This window comes from Geotrypetes seraphini, chromosome 1, assembly GCF_902459505.1.
Source record: "Geotrypetes seraphini chromosome 1, aGeoSer1.1, whole genome shotgun sequence".
Classification (NCBI taxonomy): Eukaryota; Metazoa; Chordata; class Amphibia; order Gymnophiona; family Dermophiidae; genus Geotrypetes; species Geotrypetes seraphini.
In genome coordinates this window covers 371,948,232-371,969,272 of record NC_047084.1, presented here as the reverse complement: position 1 = coordinate 371,969,272, position 21,041 = coordinate 371,948,232, and the positions used below count along the sequence as shown (strand labels likewise).

Below are 21,041 nucleotides of genomic sequence, written 5' to 3'. Positions count from 1 at the left end.
CATTCTTTTAACTTGCAAATATGGTTTCAGACCCAACATCAGTACCGAATCTCTATTGGTCTCACTAATTTCAAAGGTTCAGCAACTACATTCACGTAATAAGTTCGCAATCCTATTACAATTTGATCTATCTGCAGCCTTTGACGTCATTCACCATGATATCTTGATTTGCCAACTTTCTGAGATAGGCATTGATTCTACAGTCTTAGACTGGTTCTCGAAATTCTTATGATCTCGCTCATATACTACTGTTAATATGAATGGCACCATGTCATCCCCTTAGAAGCCATTATGCGGAGTCCCGCAGGGCTCACCTCTGTTCCCTATTCTTTTCAAGATCTATATGTCTACTTTGAAACTTTTCCATCTATCTCCCTTTGAAACATTATATACATATGCAAATGACATCTTTGTCCTTCTTGAGATAGATTCGAATCTCACAAACCTCGCTGAGAATAGCTTGTATATTGAAACTTGAATTATGGGCCCTTACTGTACAAATGAAGCTGAATGAGTCCAAAACAAAACTACTTTGACTTGGCCCAAAATTAGATCAGCTACCATATTTTTCATTTCATAAGACGCACTTTTTTTCTGCCCAAATTTGGGCGGAAATTTCAGTGCATCTTATGAAGCGAAGGTAACTTTTTTTTAAACACCCCCACCCACCCCATTGTACCTTTTTAAAATGTCCCACTCGTTGGGGGCACGCGGGCTAACTGCTGCCCCTCCCCACCTGCCTGCCACCACTGCTCCTGCTCCATGCTCACCGCCGCTACTCCCTGCTGACAGCCACTGCACTGCAACTCCAGGAAGGGAAGGGCCAGTGTGCAGCGATTGCATCTCGCCGGCCCACAAGCTTTCTCCCGACTTCAGAACTGATGTTGAGAGAAGGCTTGAGGGCTGGTGATGTGCAGTCGCTGCACGCTGCCCTTCCCTTCCTTGAGTTGCGGTGGACTGGGCCAGAGGAGGAGGAATCAGCGGAGGGTAGGCAGGCTTCAGCGTGGCAGGGAGGGAGGAAGACAGTTTGTGGCGCGGCAGGGAGGACAAAAGACACAGGTTGGAAGGCAATGAGGGGGAGGTGGTACGAACTTGGGACATGGGAGGGAGGGAGAACGAAGGACAAAGGCTGGAAGGCAGTGAGGAGGCACGAACTCGGGACATGGGAGGGAGGTACGTCAAAGAACAAAGGCTGGAAGTCAGTGAGTGGGAGGGGGCACGAACTTGGGACATGAGAGGGAGGGAATAGAAAGGGACAATTGTTGTGCCTGAGTGAAGAAAGGAAGGAAGAAAGAAAGAAAGAAAGGAGACTAATGAAATCACCAGACAACAAAGGTAGGAAAATGATTTTATTTTCAATTTAGTGATCAAAATATGTCAGTTTTGATATCTGCTGTGTGTATATGAAAAATGAAAGGAACAGCCTGGCAGGGAAGGGGAGACAGGGTGCAGAGCCTGGCAAGGAGTGTGGGGTTGGGTGCAGAGCCTGGCAGGGAGTGAGGGGGCTTGGTGCAGAGCCTGGTATATATTAGTACACAATTTGGTTCAGAATTTTTTTTGTTTTTTTCTGATTTTTCTACTCTAAATCTAGGGTGCGTCTTATGGTCCTTGCGTCTTATGGAGTGAAAAATACGGTACCTTTGTCTGTTTGTTTCTTTAGTCTCCATATGCTGAGGAACATGAGATCCTGATTCCACCAACAACATTTTGCTATCCTTGTACAATCAATCATTCTTTCGAAGTTGAATTATTGTAATTCGGTCTACTTAAGTCTAACCAAGAAAAGTCTTCAAAGATTTCAACAGATCCAGAATACTGCGGCTAGGTTGATCTTCGCAAAAAGCAAATTTGATCATGTTTTCCTGCTTTTGTTGAAACTTCATTGGCTCCCAGTAATCTCTAGGGTTTACTTTAAATATGCCTGCCTAACATTCAAGATCTTGCATGGCACTCTTCTTCCTTTAATTCCTCTATCTTGGAATTTTTCGAGACCTGATATTACCAGATCTATCCAAAAGCTTAAATTATCTTTCCCTTCGTTAGAAGATGTTATCTATACTGGAAAACTAGTGAAATCTCTTTACCTTAAAATTACTGAGCTCTGGAATAATTTTCCTGTCCAGCTGCGAAACTTGGGCTCTTACCAATTATTTCGAAAACATCTGAAAACTTGGCTATTTTCAAAAATGTAAATTTTGCTACTCTCTATATAATCACTAATTCTCATTATATTTTCTTTCTTTAAATTTCTTGTAAACTGTGCCAAGCTCTATCTTTATAGAGAAGATGTGGTATATAAGCTTAAAGTTTAGTTTAGACCAATGGTCCATCAAGCCCAGAAGCCTGTTCTCACGATGGCCAATCCCGGTCCCTAGTACCTGGCCAAAACCCAAGGAGTAGCAACATTCCATGCTACCGATGCAGGGCAAGCAGTGCTTCAACAAAGCAAGCAACGCTTCAACAAGTCCTCTACAACTCTCATTGCTTTTGGGTCTTTGGGCAGCTTCTGGTACCATTACCAGTCTCTCCGCTGGTTACTATAGGCCCCGCCGGTCCCTCCGCTGGTCACTCGACAGTCCCAAGTTCTGTCCCTCCACCTGGTCATCACTTTGGGGCTACCGCCTGCCACTTGAATTACCTGCTTTTTGGTTCCCTGCCGGTCCTGGACACTCTTTACCATTCCTTCTGTTGGTTGTCAAGCTTGAGTATTCTCTGGTCACTCCAAGCTCTACCAGACCCTATGGCTACTCCACTGCTCCCAGTGGCTCAGTCGTCTTCTCATGGACATATGCCCGGAGGACACTCCCTGTCACTTAGTCATCTTTTCCCGGACACACACCCTGAGGACTCTCCCAGTTACTCAGTCATTTTCTCTCCACTCGGCCCTCTGCTGGTCATCAAGCTTGAGCCCTCTCTACGCTCCAAGCTCTACTGGCCAGGCTGGTCTATCAGGCTTACTAAGGGTTAGGCCAAAGCCAACATTCTTCCCTTTGAGAGTCGCCTGGCTACCGAAGGAGTTTTTGTTTTCCCCAGCTTTCTGCTCAAGAGCTGTTCTTTTCAGCATCCTTTTCTACTCAGGGTAAGTGAACAGCTCCCAGGTGCCTTTGCAGCTGCTTGCATGCAAATAGACTCTTTTCCACTGCTCAGACTCTTTGCTGGCTCAACAATTTTTGAGTCTACAGACCTACAATTTAAAAGACTGAAGGGAATAGGTTTAATTTTGGATGGTGGGGTTTTATAAGCAGGGAAAATTGGAGAAAGTGTACTTGAAAAGAAAGGTGTGGTCTGGGGTAAATTTCTGAGCAATTTTCAAAAAAATACAGGGATAGGCCATTCTTCTCATTGGTAACATGAATTTGAGGGATTATAGAGACACCTGTCCTGGCAGGCTCTGTACCACCTCACCTCCCTCTGCCTCCCAGACCCTGCAGAGGCCTACCTTACACGCTCTGGTGGTCCAGTGGTGACCCGGGGCAGGAACGATCCTCTTACACTCCTGTCTCATGTAGAGCCACTAAAGGAAATGGCTGCCATGAGTTCCTGCTGCAAATTTGTGAGTTCCTCAGTGGTTCACTGGGAGACCTGTGTGAAGCTGACTGTAACAGTCTTAGTGAAGAATAATTGAGGAAGAACTGGATAAGAATTTTTGCAGTGTGTATACAAAGGAAGGGATAATTTTGATGCCAATCATCCACCTGCACAAAAGCCTCATAGCTTACATTAAAAACTTTTTAAGTGTACTTTCTATTCATTTTTAATTTTGTAAAATGTTATTCATACAGGGACAGTGAATAGGATTTTGATATCCCACATTTCTATGGGATATACTCAGAGCATTTTACATATTATGTACTCAGACCCATCAGACTGCAGCATTTTTGAAGCAAAAGGCCACAATTTTTGAACAAGCCAGAAATATAAGACAGAGTGAAAATGATGCACGTACTGTCATGAAATGTAAATGAAAAGGTAGCAAAAAGAGTAACTGGAAATTTGGACATAATAGTATATGAGTAACAAAATATTTTTTTTATTACTTTCAAGCTTGTTAAGTATTAAAGGAATGTTAAAGCAAATCTGAGTATACTGCGACACAGAAAGCATACATCATAGACCTGAGTAACCACTGAAAATGGCTGCTAGCCTCCGACACTCATTAATGAGCTTGATTTTATTATTCAAACTTACCATATATAAGGTTAGACTGAGAGCTCTCTATTGTCAGTTATATATAGACACATTTTTCATCAAAAATTCCTGATACAGGCCTAGTGGCCGAAACATAGCCATACCGAGTCTGATGACATTACTACATTATAGAGATTACAATTCCATTTGGCGTTCTGTTGTCTTCTATGGTTACTTCTATTGTGTTTGGTGTAATTTTGAGTCCTGTGAAGCTTGATTCTTCTGTTACTTTTCTGCCCTCCTAATAAAATGTGCATTAACATTTTCTAGACAATATTGTTCATGTACAAAATTAGAACTCAGGAGTATCAGAGAGGTATATATTGAAAATAAAACAGAAAAATGTTGTTACCCATGTGATGCTAAAATTGACCTAACGATTGTAAGCTGTAAAAAAAAAAAAAACAAATCTTCTGACTTTTTAATATAATGGTTTAAAAAACTCTTGCTTTTGGGTGATGAGCACTGGAAATCACCAAATGTTGGCTATTATTTGGACCTCCTGAACGACTGATTTTTCACCTTTTTCAGCTTGATGAACCTCTGATCCCTGGATATGACACTAGTTTGTTTTGACTTGTTCCAGCTCTGATCTTCTGATTCTAAGCAGCTATTTTTTTGATTTCATCTTCCTGATTTGGAGCTGCTTGACAAGAAGCAAGCAGGACTTTTGCTAATATGCCTAAGTGTGGTTTGGTGTCTGTGATGTGCTGTACAAGAGGGGTAGGGAGTCCTACAGTTGGGGGTAGTTTAGGGGAAGGAAGATGGATGGTTCGGGGCGATTGTGTGAGAAGTATGAATGACAGTAAGTGTGTTAATAGCGTGTTTGATCTTACAAGGCAGATGACTGTATTTGAAATAAGATGGTTACATACTTTATTTGCATTTGACTCATTTATACGTGGCTCTCTTGACAGGTGGGGCACTGAGGTTACATGACTGGGATGTTGGGTGAATGATCTATTGTTGATTATGTGTCTTTAAAGTTTACTAGTTAAATAACTGTTTTGGATAAGAGGGGGGTACACAAATAGCTCTAGACTACCCTATGTTGTCCTCAGGGACATGTCTTTTTGGGGTTGTAGGGGCGGGCCACCTGTGGTTGGACGGGGGGCTTGGGAAGGCTTTTTCACTTTGCTTAGTTTCTTGATTTGCATGAATGTTCTTTTTGTTTTTCTTTATTCTTCTTATTTTCTCTTGTACTTTATTTTTTGGGGGGAGGCAGACGGATCTGACTTCAAGGTTCACAGCTCCTGCAGGAGGATTTGTGTCTTCTGTGTATACATGAGAGGCTATTACTTGGGTGGGACTGTAGGCTGGGGTGGCCTCACCTATTTCTTTATGCCTCTCTTTATCCATTTATATTACTGAGGGAGACTAATGCTTAAATTGATTTCTTGGAATGTTAATGGAGTAACCTCTCCAGTTAAGAGACAAAAAATATTGTAAACCCTGAATTGATATAAGGCAGATCTGACTTTTCTGCAGGATACGCACCTGACCTCTGTTGAGCATGAGAAGTTTAAGCGTTGGTGGGTAGGAAAGGTGATAGGAGCAGAAGTGGTATATTGGAAGGCTGGAGTATTGATCTTAATTCAGAAGACCTTAGATGTGACAGTGAAGGATGCTTGCTTGGGTAGGTCCTTCAGGGCGCTTTGTTTTGGCACCTCTGGTTCTGAATAGACAATCTGGTGCTTTGCAACATTTATGCCCTGAATATATATGAAAAGTCTTTTTATATAGCTTTATTTCAGGCGTTAAACAGATTTTAGGGGGTACCTCTGGCAATGGGTGGGGATTTCAATATGGTTCACAATCCAGGTATTGATAAGTCTAACCCCCGACCACAGATCGTATAGATAGTACTAGGGGCATTACTTGTCTTTGCTTTTCTCTTGACCTTTTAGATGTTTGGCGCACTCCGCACCCTAGGGAGAGAGATTACTCCAATCTTTCCAGAGCTCATGGCTCTCAATCTAGAATTGATTATTAGCTACCCTCTGAGAGTCTATTTTCTAACACGCGATTGGCAGGTATAGGACCTTATAGATTATCAGATCACACTCTCATCTGGTGTACGTTGGAGGTGGGCATGGCGGGAGACAGGATACGTAGGTGGAAATTCCCTCCGGCACTATATAAAGATTCTGACTTCTTAGACCACTTGCTTGATAAATGGTGAGACTTCCAGTCCAATAATGCGACTTATTTAGCAGACCCCGTACTTTACTGGGATGCCGCTAAGGCAGTATTAAGAGGGGAAATCATTGCCTATAGTAGCTTCCAGAAAAGGCTTGTGACCCCAAAAGCCTTCAGTTGGAGAGGCAGGTGAGAGTGGATAGAATTTGGTATGCTTGCCATCCTACCTCTCGGTGGAAGCAAGCTCTCTTAGCTTCGCAGGCATCCTTGAATGAGTTAATCCATGCTCGAACAGCGCGGTCTTTTCAGTATTTTAAGCACCAATTCTATTTACATGGTAACAAGGGCGGGAAGCTTCTAGCTAATTTGGTGCGGAATTTGGAGGGGCCAACAAGGGTGCTGCAGGTACTCGCGGAAGATGACATTTTGGTACATACGGACAAAGAGATAGCAGAGGTGTACCAGATGTTTTATAAAAAATGGTATGATCTTCCTAGCACATCTGAGTTGAGTGAGACCTATTTGGAGAATATTCTGGTTCCTCAGATTTCGGATTCCCAATGATGGATGTTGAGTTCCCCCATCTCGACGGATGAGGTTTCTCTGGTTATTCAATCTAGTAAACTGAGGAAAGCTCAGAGAACCGATGTATTTTGTTCTGATTTTTATAAATTACTTCATGCTGAGATAACACCTATTTTGGCCTCCACATTCAATATCTATGTTCAGAGGGGATCTTTACCATCTTTATTACGAGATGCCCATATAGTGGTACTTTTGAAACTAGGTTGTGATCCAAACCTGCCAGGCTCCTATTATCCTATCTCGCTTCTCAATAACAAGGTAAAACTATTCGCAAAAATTCTGGCTAACCACATAGCACGCATCCTTCCTGACCTCATAGCGGATCCACAGGTAGGCTTTGTTAGGGATAGGAAAGTGGCTCATAACCTTCACTGCATTTTGACCTTCCTGGAATATGTTACACCTCACTGTTTACCATCTCTCCTTGTCAGTTTCAACGTAGAAAAAGTGTTTGAACGGGTTTCTTGGAAATTTTTATTTGCAGTGTTAACAGCATTATGGATTTGGAGGATTTTATTTGGAAGCCATCCAGGCACTTTATGCTTCTTCCCTGGCATCTAACTGGGTTAACGGGTTACTCTCTCAGCCTTTTGAGATCCAGAAGGGTACTCAGCAGGGATGCCCTTTATCGCCTCTTCTTTATCCTCACTTAGATCCTTTGATATGGGATATTTTGCAAAACCTCTGATATTAGTGGAGTTCGCATTAGCACGACAGAGTTCAAAATATCAGCTTTTGCAGATGATCTGTTGGTACATTTTACTAAGCGATGAAAACAAAAAAAGACTGTGGATGAAACTCTTCTGAATGATGATTTATTTGTCACTCTTCACAATAAAAACATATATGAATATGATAGTCCACATGTGTTGGTCCTACCAGACCAACATGGTCCGTGTTTTGGCGATCACGCCTTCCTCAGGGGTCCTAGAAGTATATTGTGAAAAGTGCTACTGTGAAAATTGCTACTGTGAAATAATGGCCAGGTGGCCAAGGTGCAAAACTTGTAAGTTCTATTAGTGTAAGTGGCTCCACTCAGGATTTTATAGACTTCAATCATATCTCCTCTCAGCCTTCTCTTTTCCAAGCTGAAGAGCCCTAACCGTTTTAGTCTTTCCTCATACAAGAGTAGTTCCATCTTCTTTACCATCTTGGTCGCTCTTCTTTGAACCTTTTCTAGTACCCCTATATCTTTCTTGAGATAAGGAGACCAGAATTGAACGCAATACTCCAAATAAGGTTGCACTATGGAGCAATACATGGGCATTATAACATTCTTAGTCTTGTTAACCATCCCTTTTTTAATAATTCCCAGCATCCTGTTGCTTTTTTGGCCACCGCCACACATTGGGCGGAAAGTTTCATCGTATTGTCTACAGTGATACCCAGATCCTTTTCTTGGGCGCTAACTCCCAAAGTGGACCCTAGCAACCGATAACTGTGATTCAGGTTATTGTTCCCAATGTGCATCACTTTGCATTTCTCCACATTAAATTTCATCTGCCACTTGGATGCCCAGTCTTCCAATTTCCTAAGGTCCGCCTGCAATTTTTCACAATCCGCATGTATTTCAGCAACTTTTCCACTGTTTATTTTCCTCCATTGAGAAAAATGACCATTTAACCCTACCCTCTGTTTTCTATCCGATAACCAATTCCTAATCCACAACTGAATTTTGCCACCTATCCCATGACTCTTTAATTTTCTCAGGAGCCTCTCGTGAGGAACTTTATCAATAGTTTTCTGAAAATCAAGATACACTACAGTGAGCCCTCCGAAACCACGGTTTCAGTATCTGCGGATTCGGTTATTCGCAATTTTTTATTTTTTTAAATAAAGCTGCATTCCAGACCTTCCCCGCCTCCCTCCCTCCCGCCTTCCTCCCGGCATTCCAGATCTTACCTGGTGGTTTAGCAGGCTTTCTGCCCCTTGCAGATCACTCATAGCAAATGGCTGCGGAGAGTTCCCGTCATAGTCTCGAGAGACTACGGGAACTTATGGCAGCCATTTGCTATGAGTGATTTGCACGGGGCAGGAGCGTAGGAAGATCGCTCCTGCCCCGAAAGCCCACTAGACCACCAGGTAAGGTCTGGGATGGCGGGAGGGAGGCGGGGGTGGTGGGTCAGAGCCGGACCAAAAGTTATTCACGAATATTCAATATTCGCGGGCCGGCTCTGCCCCTAACCCCCACGAATATGGAGGGGGAAGTGTATATCAACTGGCTCACCTTTATCCACGTTTATTCACACCTTCAAAGAAGTCAAGCAAATTTGTAAAACAAGACCTCCCTCGGCTGAACCCATGCTGACTCCGTCTCATTAAATCATGTTTGTCTACGTGTTCCACAATTTTATTTTTTATAAATGTTTCTACCATTTTTCCCAGCACCGAAGTGAGGCTTATAGATCTGTAATTTCCCGGATCTCTCCTGAAGCCCTTTATAAAAATCGGCGTAACATTAGCCACCCTCCAATCTTCATGTACTACAGACGATTTTAGTGACAGGTTACAGATCACTAACAGCAGATCAGCAATTTCATGATTGAGTTCTTTTAGTACCCTGAAATGTATACCATCTGGTCCTGGCAATTTATCACGTTTTAACTTGTCAGTTTGGCTCAGTCATCTTCCAGATTTCACCGAGATTTCTTTTAGTTCCTCCGCATCATCACCCTTGAAAACCATTTCCGATTCAGGTCGATCTCTTACATCTTCTTCCATGAAGACTGAAGCAAATAATTCATTCAGTCTTTCCGCTGTGGCCTTATCCTCCCTGAGTACCCCTTTTGCTTCTTGATCATCCAACGGTCCCACAGATTCCCTCACAGGTTTTCTGCTTCTGATGTACCTAAAAAAATTGCTATGAATTTTTGCCTCTTTTGCAAGTTTCTTTTCATATTCTTTCTTAGCTGTCTTTATCAATGCTTTGCATCTAACATCCTGCAAGTATGGGGACCTTATGTCTATTCTTTGCCTCCTAAAGCTCGTAGCCTGACACTCAATACTTTGAAAATCTGAGATCCTAATGGGTGATTGGGTATGGGGATTCTAATTTAGGAGGGTCGCCTCTGCTGATCGTCTGGCCATCCCCCCCCCCCCCCCCCAGGTTTGAATTATGTTTGTTGTTTTTCCTATGGGGTCTTCCAGGTAAGGGGGAATGGGGGTGGCTTTGAGCCACTGATCTCCAGGGCCCTGGTACAGGTGTATTTGTAGTATTGACATACAATAATTATTCAGGATGGGTGGGTACTGGTGTAACCTTTATTTGAATAACTGATGATGATTGTCTTATCACCTGGCATGTTAATCTGTTTCTTGCTTGATTATATATTGTTCAGTTGACCAATGTCTATGTTGTATGTTTCCAATTATCATTAATAAAATAGTTTAAACATAAAAAAACTCTTGCTTTAAAAAAATTCACACATACTTTCAAACTTTTTGAAATTGAATTCCATGTTGTAATGGCTACAGTATCCTTGCCAGTAGACATTATCAAATGATTTCACCTGTGTAAATGCCTTTTGGAATTTAATTTGGCCCCAAATAAACAAATTACTAGAAAATCATGTAGGACTCTCATATGATACCATACTATTTGGCACTGCAATGAGAACTCAGAGTCCGATTTCAGCAAATAATAACAAGCTGCTATTAATATTAACAGGAGTCGCCATGCAACAAATAACTCAAAATTGGAAGGATTATACCAAATTGAATTATACATTCTGGTGGAACTCTGTTTGTCATATATACAAAATGGAAAAAGTATTAGTGCTACAACAAGGGAATCTTCACAATTTTAAGAAAATTTGGGAACCATTGACTAAGTATTCTACTTGATCAGTTTTCTTAGCACATTGGCAGTAGGTATATAGGGAGGGGGGTGGGATATGTATAATTTTTTGGAAATAAGAAATGTGAAAATGGGGAGGGTTTTATCATTTATGATATGATGTATTGATTGTAGTTTCAATTGTCATGTATTTATTAATTATATTATGTGTGATTCAATTGTTGTAAGAATGGAAAATTAATAAATAAAATATTTTTTAAAAAAGTGCTTGCTGTTATCTTGGGCCTTTTAATTTTCATTGAAATCAGGTACATGGAGGTAAAGCTTGCAGCTGTAGTGTTTATAAGAAAAGGTTCCTAATGCCATGGATTTTGCTTCCATATTCTCCCCCATCCCCTGGTACATATGACATTTTAGCAGCAGAAAACTTTAGACTGGAGGCTTTTTGTGTTGTAAGTGGGTTCACTGTAGGCTGTGCATTTATCTCATCTCCTAACTTTTCAGATGACGTGCATTGCCTTACCTGTGCAATAATGCTGCTCAACACTGACCTACATGGCCATGTAAGTACATTGCAAAAGTCCTATAAACTTCTAGAGTGTAAAATGATAAACTAGTAGTTGTGTTCTTAATACCTTATAGACTAGGACTCTGTATTGCAAACAAAACATAACATAAAAATTTATTTCTAGACCACAATTACCATAAAGTTCAATGCAGTTTACAAAAAACTAACTATAATTCATAATTCAGGATGACAGATGAATTAGTTTTTAAGAGCTGAAAAACTTCAAAACCCAAAAAGTTTTAAGTTGTTTTCTGTAATGAAGATAAGAAGTAGATTTCGATAACAATCGCTTAAACTCTTCATCCCATAAGGCAATCTGAAAAGAATGAGTTTTGTCATAACTTTGTTGGCTATTTCTCAGATTAAGGTCCTTGTCTAGTTCCTCAAATTTGGTGAGGATTGAGAAATGTTTTGGTGTTTAAATGTGTCTGCCTTGCCTTCCATCCTGAAGGGCTAAGGCAGATCTAGGGGAGAAGAATTAGTAGCTGCTGTGATATTATCAGTTATTGACCAGTTAGAGGGTGACTAACTGCTTATCATAAAATCTCAAATGTCTCCCTACAACTATTGCTTTTAACTCAAAGAAAACCTAAGAAATGTTGATCAAGATATCATGACTCAAATTAATTTCAGCTGGCTAAAAGTCTGGCTTTCAAGCAACCAATGAATACCTAGGTATAGCACAAAAACAAGTAAGGCAATGCCTCCTACTGTCAATATAAATTTCAGGAAAGAATCAGTTCTTCCCAGTCCTTTGTGATAAGAGTCAATCGGGATTTAGTCCTGCACCTGTCTACAGATCTTGGGTCTATGTTGACATCTTTACCCATCTCTTAAAAGATAACCTTCAAGTAGATGATACGGTCTAAATGTTCCAGCAGATGTTGCTGTTCACAGTGGTGGGAATGGTAGTGTTTTCCTCCACCCGACGCCACTCGAGCAGGAGGGATTTGCCCTGCCCTGCAGACTTTGCGAGCCTGCTTCTCTCCAGCCCATCCGAGGGCTGCTAAAGGCCAGCGTGACCCGGCCTCTCTCCAGCCCACTGCGGGCCGACGAAAGTTTTTCTTTTTTCTCCGCTCCAGCGCCTCCAAGGCAAAGGAAGGAGGAAGCTTCCTCCATCTTGTTCCTCCTTCCTCCACCCAACGCCACTCGAGCAGGAGGGATTTGCCCTGCCCTGCAGACTTTGCGAGCCTGCTTCTCTCCAGCCCATCCGAGGGCTGCTAAAGGCCAGCGTGACCCGGCCTCTCTCCAGCCTACTGCGGGCCGACGAAAGCTTTTCTTTTTTTCTCCGCTCCAGCGCCTCCAAGGCAGAGGAAGGAGGAAGCTTCCTCCATCTTGTTCCTCCTTCCTCCACCCGACGCCACTCCTGCGGGAGCGTGCGGACCTGCTCTTCACTAGAAACTTTGCCCCACAGCCCACCCAAGAGCTGCCGAAGCCCCTGCAAGACTGTACTAGCACGCTCGGGCTCCTCTCTGCCTCACCCCACCGCCCTCCCCCTCCTTGGCCTATCAGGGTCCACTGAAGGCCTCCAGACTCTCAGCTCCCCTTACCCAACCCGGATTCTGCCCGTTGTCAAAGTTTACCATTGTTTATACCCCTGTTTTCTGTACCATATTTTACTATTGTATTTGCTCCTGTTTTGATGCCAAACTTTTACCTGTTTTTTTTGCTCAGTTTCTGCACCATACTGTACTCTCTGCCAAAGGTTTTTTACCAGTCTCTCACTTCAGTTGCCCCGTTCCCCTAGCACGGGGGTCGGCATCCTGCGGCTCCAGAGCCGGATGCGGCTCTTTTCCACCTTTGCTGCGGCTCCGGTAGTGTGTCACGCAGGCATGCAGCTTACAAGTCCGGCGTCGCAGCGGGAAATAGCCATGCTGAGCAGTGAGCTCAGCACATACACGGATGAAAGCCTTGCTTGCTGATTGGTCCGGCGCCGTGCCGCCGGACCAATCAGCAAGCAAGGCTTTCATCTGTGTAGTGCTGAGCTCACTGCTCAGCATGGCTATTTCCCGCCGCGACGCTGGACTTGTAAGGTGCACGCCTGAAAAAGAAATCATCCTGGCCGGGGTCGGTGTCATGCTCCGGAGATCTACAGCCTTCCTATCTCCCTCTCCCTTCTACCTGCTTCCGGCCACATCCCCTGCTCCGCGGCTCTCTTCGGCAACTCAGCAGCAGCGATCGACACAAGCTTCTGACGTCGGGGCCTACCCTCTGCGAGTCCCGCTTGTTTCAACTTCCTTTTTCCACAAAGGCGGGACTCGTAGAGGGAAGGCCTCGATGTCGGCAGCTTGTCTTGATCACTGCTGCTGACGAGTTGCTGAAGAGAGCCGCGGAGCAGGGGGGTGTTGCCAGGTGCAGGTAGAAGGGAGAGGGCCAGATGCAGGACTCGTGGGTGAGGGAGCAGAAGAGAGAGAGAAAGAGAGAGGGGAGGGAAACAAAAGGAAATATTTCATACTGGGCTGGGCCGGAGTGGAGGGAGGGTGGAAAGATTCTGGCTACAGGGTGCATTAACAAAGGAAAAGGGGGGAAAGCTGAAAATGGAGATAGTGACACAAAGAAGAGAAAGGGTAAGCAGGACCTACTGAATAAGGATAGAGATACAGAGGGGACATGAAGAGGAGGTGAAATAGAGACATAGAAGTAATGCTGAAAAAGTGGGGGGGGGGGATAAAGACATTGAAAGGGCAAATGGTGAACATGGGGTAAAGACAAGGATAGAGACAAATGAAGATTCTGAAAAAGTGGTGAGATAGGGATATAGGTGAGATGGACACAAAGAAGGGTGATGCTGGAAAATAGGTGGAATGGTAATTCTGACAGACACAGAAGGGAAATGCTGGATCAAGGAGAGATGGGGCTCAGGCTGGATGGAATGAGGAGAAATGCCTTGTTGGCCCGGAACTTCCTCTCCTACGTCAGAATTGACGTCAGGGAGCGGAATGCTGGTCAGCGCGATGCTTCTGCAGGGAAAGCTTGGGATGGCAGTGGCTTGGGGGCTATTCCCCGATGGCGGTGGCAGCAAACCGAGTGGCTTGGGGGAGGGCATGGAGAAAGAAAGAAAGGGGGCAGACAGAGACAGAAAGAAGGGGGAACAGGGAGACAGAAAGAAAAAGTTGGGGGAGAGAATGAGGTCTGGAGGAGAGGAAACATACAGGAGGCTGAAAGAAAGGAAGAAAGATTGGATGCACAGTCAGAAGAAGAAAGTGCAACCAGAGACTCATGAAATCACCAAATAGCAAAGGTAGGAAAAATGATTTTATTTTCAATTTAGTGATCCTGTAGCATTAAGATAAGAAACAATATATGCAGTGTTAGATTTGTTTTATAATGGTTTTGCGGCTACAAGTTTTTTTTTCTTTTCGAAAACGGGTCCAAGTGGCTCTTTATGTCTTAAAGGTTGCAGACCCCTGCCCTAGCACATCCTGGGCTACTTATATATCTTAACTGTGCAATCCCCCTATTACCCATTTATTGCCCCAAGTCTCTCCGCTCTAGGCACCACACGGAAAGCGCTTAGCCGCCAATTGTCCTCACTAGCCCCTTTAGTCCCAAAAAAAAAAAAAAAAAAAAAATATATATATATATTTATATATATTTATATATATATATATATATATATATATATTTATATTTAATTTATATTTTAAATATATTTATATTTTATAATAATTTATAATAATTTATAATAATTTATATTTTAAATATATTATATTTATATTTATATTTATATATATATATATTTATATATATATATATATATATATATATATATATATATTTAAAAAAAAAATAATATATATATATATATATATAAAAGAAAAAAAGGCTCTCCTCCCCTCTCTCGGCCCCGTACTTAGTAAGCTCAATTCAAGTTCCCCTGCTCCTTCCTCAACCAACTCTACTCCCCCTTGCTGCAGACTCTCACACACCAACCACCCCACCATGAATCCATCCTTCTGGATCCTTCTCCTCCTACTCTGCTCACCTCTCTATCCTTCCCTCTGTCTGAAACCTCCCTCCCCCAACCTACTCGACCCCGCTAACACCAATACCATCTGCCCCGGACTCAGAATCCCCACACTGATACGCACCAGAAATTCCCCTCCCAAGAAAAACCCCCGAAAAGTCAACCAAGATTCCCTAAAGCCCCTACCCCCTGCCAATCCTCCCAACACTGTCCCGGACTCTCTCACCCCAGTCCCGACACTTTATTGCAATGCCAGATCCGCGTGCAACAAGACCCAAATCTTGAAAGACCTTCTAGATGAGCTCGACCCTGGATTCCTGTGCATCACAGAATCATGGATCGCCAAAGACGACCTATTCACACAAAACGAACTCCTCCCCCACGGTTACCAAGGCCTCTTTTCCCCCAGACCCAATCGAAAAGGAGGTGGCCTGGCACTCCTCTACAAATCTTTCTTCGACGTCCAGCTCCTTGAGACGGGCACCCATCCTTCTCTAGAATATTTGCTTGCTTCAGTCAATGACGAACTCCGCACCCACCCATTGGGCATCCTATTACTATACCGGCCACCCACCCCTTGGGCGAAATCTTCAAATATCGTCTATGAGACCATAACAAATGCCTTCCTTAAATTCCAAAGACTTCTGATTGTTGGTGATATCAATCTCCACCTCGACGACACAAATAACAATGATACATCCGAATTCAACAACTTCCTTACCTCTCTTGGCTTTCCCTCACCCACCCCATCCCCAACCCACGAAAAAGGGCATACTCTAGACTTCACCACCTTCATTGATCTTATCGCCTTCAAAACCTCAACCGACGACACTCGCTGGGAACAAGTCCCTTGGTCAGACCACTTCTTAGGGACTACCTGTCTCCCCGTCTTCATGTCACATCTTGACTCCCCACCCCACTCCTCTCATTCCATAACCTTCCGCAAAAAAACCTCAAGCAACCTATTCTGTTCCAAATTTCTCAACAAACTCTCCTCCAACCCTAGACCGACCCCGAATCACATTGGCACAACTGGACCGTCCTCTCCGAGTCCACCTACCACTCCCTTGCTCCATTAACCACCAAAACCATCTCCTATCCCCGAAAGGCCTCCTGGTACCTACCTCTTCACAGAGAATTGAAACAGAAGTGTCGCGCTTTGGAGCGCAAATGGAAAAAATCCAAATCCCCCTCTGATAGACAGACCTGGAGGGCTAATATTAAATTTTACAATTCAACATTAAAAAAAGCCAGGAAAAACTTCTTTGGAGACAAGATCTCCAGATCCAACAACCAGATCAGTGCGCTGTTCTACATCTGGCGCTCCCTAACTACAAAAAAAGACCCGTCTTTGCTTCCACCATCTCTATCAGCCGAGGCCCTTGCAAATTTCTTTAATGAAAAGATTACCACTCTAAGATGCTCCTTCCCCCCCACAGTCTCCTACAATTCCCTGACCTCTATTGTTCCCAACTCTACCTTACCTGTATCCATTCCTGCCGACAGATCCTGGACCGCCTTCGAGCTTGTCTCTGAACCGCAAGTCTCCAAACTCTGCCTCAAACTAAAAACTTGCAAGTGCATTTTGGATCCTTTCCCCTCCTACCTATTCGAGAATATCCCTACACAGGCCATCGCTTCCCTCACCGAACTTATAAACTCTGCCCTAACATCAGGCCTTTTCTCCCCCGACATGGGACACATTTCACTGTCCCCTCTACTGAAAAAGGCCGACCTCGATCCCTCCATTCCATCAAATTACCGTCCTATAGCAAATATCCCTCTCCTAACCAAGCTATTAGAATCCATCATATCCACTCAACTCTCATCCTACCTAGAACGATTCTCTATCCTCCTACCCCACCAATTCGGCTTCAGACCCAACTTCAGCACCGAATCCCTCTTGGCCTCACTAATCTCTAAGGTGCAACAACTCCATTCTCGCAACAAATTTGCTGTTCTTCTTCAATTCGACCTCTCCGCAGCCTTCGATGTCGTTCACCACGACATCCTAATCTTCCAACTCTCCGAAATAGGCATAAGCTCCACAGTCCTGGATTGGTTCTCGAAATTCCTATGCTTCCGCTCCTACACCGTTAACACAAACGGTACCTCATCCCCCGCCTGGAAGCCGAAATGTGGAGTCCCGCAAGGCTCACCCCTCTCCCCTATCCTTTTCAACATCTACATGTCCTCTCTGAAACTCCTTCATTTATCCCCCCTAGAAACTCTCTACTCCTACGCTGATGACATCCTCATCCTCCTCGAAACCGACTCGAACCTCTCGAACCTCGCTGAGAACATCTCCACATGTATTACGAACCTCCAATCCTGGGCCCAATCTGTACAAATGAAACTGAATGAGTCCAAAACCAAACTACTTTGGCTCGGCCCAATCTCAGACCATTTACCCACCTCCATCCCTCTACCTTCCGGCCCCACTCTTCAGCTTGAGTTTTCAAGCAAAGTCCTAGGCATCATCTTAGATTCCTCTCTCTCCTTCAACGATCACCTCAACTCCCTGGTAAAAAAATGCTTCTTTAGCCTCCATATGTTGAGGAAAGTAAGATCCTGCTTTCATCATTCTCATTTCGCCATCCTCGTTCAATCCACCATCCTCTCTAGACTGGACTACTGCAACTCCATCTATATAAGCCTAACTAAGAAAAACCTCCATAGACTTCAGCTAATTCAGAACGCCGCGGCCAAGCTTATTTTCGCAAAAGGCAAGTTCGACCACGTTTCCCCACTCCTCTCCAAGCTTCACTGGCTCCCAGTATACTCCAGAGTCCTCTATAAATGTGCCTGCATAGCCTTCAAGATACTACATGGCGTCCTTCCTCCCGTTATCCCACTCTTCTGGAATTCCTCAAACCCGCTCTCGACTAGATCCTCCCAAAAACTGAAACTATCTTTCCCTTCTATAAAAGGTATATCCCGCACAGGAAAACTTGGAACATCCCTCCCCTTTAGAACCACAGAACTCTGGAACAACCTTTCATCCCCACTCAGAAATTCTAGCTCCTTCCAATCCTTCCGCAAACACTTGAAAACTTGGCTCTTTTCAAAAATCTAATCACTTCCCGTGCTCTAGTATCCTGTCCCCCTCTATCTCCTCAGTCCCTCTCCTATATCCTTTCTTTGTAGTTCCTTTCCTCTCAACCTCTGTAAACCGTGCCGAGCTCTGCGCACGCGGAAATGGAGCGGTATACAAACCTAAGGTTTAGTTTAGTTTAGACAGTGGACAGTGTCAGTCTTAGAAGTTATACTTGATTGCTGTATAGTTGGTTAGGAGCACTTACTAGGGTCCTCTCCACTTTGACTACAGGTAGTTCTTTCTGTGGAACACTTTCACATAAACCTTGGTTCCAGACTACAGGGTCCCTTGAAATGTGTTTTTGCCATGGCGCGGATTTATCCCATGGCAGATGCCTTTAACAAGTGCTTTGCTTCCCTGAAGGTGGATACCTTAGTGATGCAGGTCACCAAGTGCACTTCTCTCCCCAGTGATGGGGGAGTGGTCCTGAAGGATGCTCAGGACCGACGTGTGATTTTGTCCTTAAGCGTCTGTTTAATTCGGCAGCCACTGGTGTTAAGGTGTTAAACAACCTCTTCTTTCATGGCCCGGTCGTGCCATTCCAAGCTGCGCCATGATCCTGATACTGTGGTGCTTCATGACTTGGATTTTATAATCTCGGAAGTGGATTATATGGCTGATGCTTTTTATGATATCTTGAAAATCTTTGCTAAGCTTTCCGCCTATTCCATTTCGGCTTGCAGGATGCTCTGGATCTGGCAGTAGTCTGGCGATTCATCTTCTAAAGTGACCTTGAGCCCTTTGTCCTTTAATGGACAGCTGTAGTTCTGCTAGGGTCTGGATGACCTTATGGTCAGTGTGCAGGATCGCAGGCCCAAGTCACTGCCTGTGTATAGATCCCACCCCTCCAGGGGTTCGGGGCATCTTAATTTTTGTCCCTTCAGGTGCTCTTGTCCGTACTCAGGCTCTCCCATGGAACATCGGTCCTTTTTGCCTGCCAGACCATGCTTCGGTGGTTCCTGATGTCAGCAATCCATGGGGAGTAATCTGGCAGCTCCTGCAAAAATGCAGTTCTGATGCCAGGCCAGTGTCTTCCCCCCACCCTGCGCATCGGGGGTGGTTGTTGACTTTTCTGGAGGAGTGGCGGGCCATTATCTCCGACCACTGAGTCTTGCAAGTTTTCAGGAAAGGCTACAAACTGGAGTTTCTTTGTTCTCTGAAGGAGTATTTTGTGGACTTCCCTGCGGGTCGCACTGAGAAAGCGGTTCGGGTGCAGGCCACAGTCCGCAGATTACTCAACATTGCGGCCATAGAACCCGTTCCAGAGCAAGACTCGAGCTCCAGGAGATACTCGACATACTTCATTGTTCCAAAGAAAGGCTACGATTGGAGACCGATTCTGGACCTCAAGGTGGTCAATGTGGTGCTGAAAATGCCTCATGCATGGAGATGCATGGTGCTGCATGGAGATGTTGTACTCAGTGATAGCATCGATGGCCCTGGGGGAGTTTCTAGTCTCCTTGGATCTGATGGAGGCATATCTCTACATTCCCATTTTTCGAGACCATTGGAAGTATCTGAAGTTCCATGTCTTGGGGCAACATTTTCAGTTTGCGGTGATACCCTTTGGGTTGGCAACAATACCCAGGACCTTCACCAAAGTGATGGTGGTGGTGGTGGTGGCCCATCTTTGTACCCTGGGTGTCCTGGTTCACCCATATCTGGACGACTGGTTGAACAGAGCTCCCTTGCACTCCGAGGGGTGTCAGGCTGTTCATCAGGTGGTACAGTTGCAGCACCTGGGCTTGGTGATCAACTTCAGGAAGATTCATTTTGAGCCGACGCAGGATTTGGAATACCTAGGAGTTCTATTTCACATTGGATAGAACAAAGTGTTCCTTCATATGTCCCGTCAGGAGAAGCTTCGGCAGGTTATCAGACTTTCTGGCCACTCCGGTCCCAACGACATGGCAGTACCTCCAGGTTCTGGGGATCGTGGTGGCAACGATTGAGGTGATCCTTTGGGCCTGAGCCCATCTGCGTCTGCTGCAGGATGCTCTGCTTTCGCGTTGAAATCCCCAGCAGGACCTATTACATGCCCTGGATGACTGTGGCATGGAACAGTCTTGCTTGGTGATTTCAACCTCTCTCACTCTCCAGGGGCCTTCCCTTCCAAATCTCAGATTGGGTGATTCTATCTACAAAAGCGAGTCTGAAAGGCTGCGGAGCGGTGCGTATGACCATCCCTGTTCAGGGCTAGTGGGCTCCCTCAGAGTGCAAGTGGTCAATCAGTCGCCTGGAGCTTCGGTCAATTCAGCTGGCTCTCCACTTTGAGGTTCATCTCCGTCATCAAGCAATCCACGTATTCTTGGACAATACCATGGTGGTAACTCAATCGGCAGAGGGGCACGAGAAATCCCTACCTAAGTGTGGAGGCTCGGCTTCTCTTCTGGTAGGTGGAGTGACACCTAATGGCTCTGTCAGTGGCATATATGGCAAGAGTGGACAACATTCAAGCGGATTTTCTCAGTCATCAGACTCTGGACCCCAATTGGCCGAGGACTTAGTTCCACTCCAGCTACCTTGTCATTCTCACCTCTTCTTGCAGGGTCCAATTGCGAAGCAGGATCCGGACCGCTTTGGTCTTACAGCATGACTCTTGAATGCGCGGCCTTGACTAGCTGGAGCTATTCTTCAACTATGATTGCCACGTTGTTTCACAGCAAAAGGAAGTCCACAGTAGCGGTCTATGTGAAGACTT

The 21,041-nt window shown here is 44.5% G+C and overlaps 1 protein-coding gene across 3 annotated transcripts in view; it reads left to right on the top strand.

Annotated features, from left to right (window-relative positions):
* PSD3 (pleckstrin and Sec7 domain containing 3) overlaps window positions 1–21,041 on the top strand; it is an 811,466-nt gene that overhangs the window by 365,162 nt on the left and 425,263 nt on the right. For all 3 annotated transcript variants that reach the window (XM_033915196.1, XM_033915210.1, XM_033915202.1), the window contains one exon: window positions 11,213–11,271. In XM_033915196.1, coding sequence (XP_033771087.1) covers window positions 11,213–11,271 — 59 coding nt within the window. The remainder of the gene's footprint in view (window positions 1–11,212; window positions 11,272–21,041) is intronic.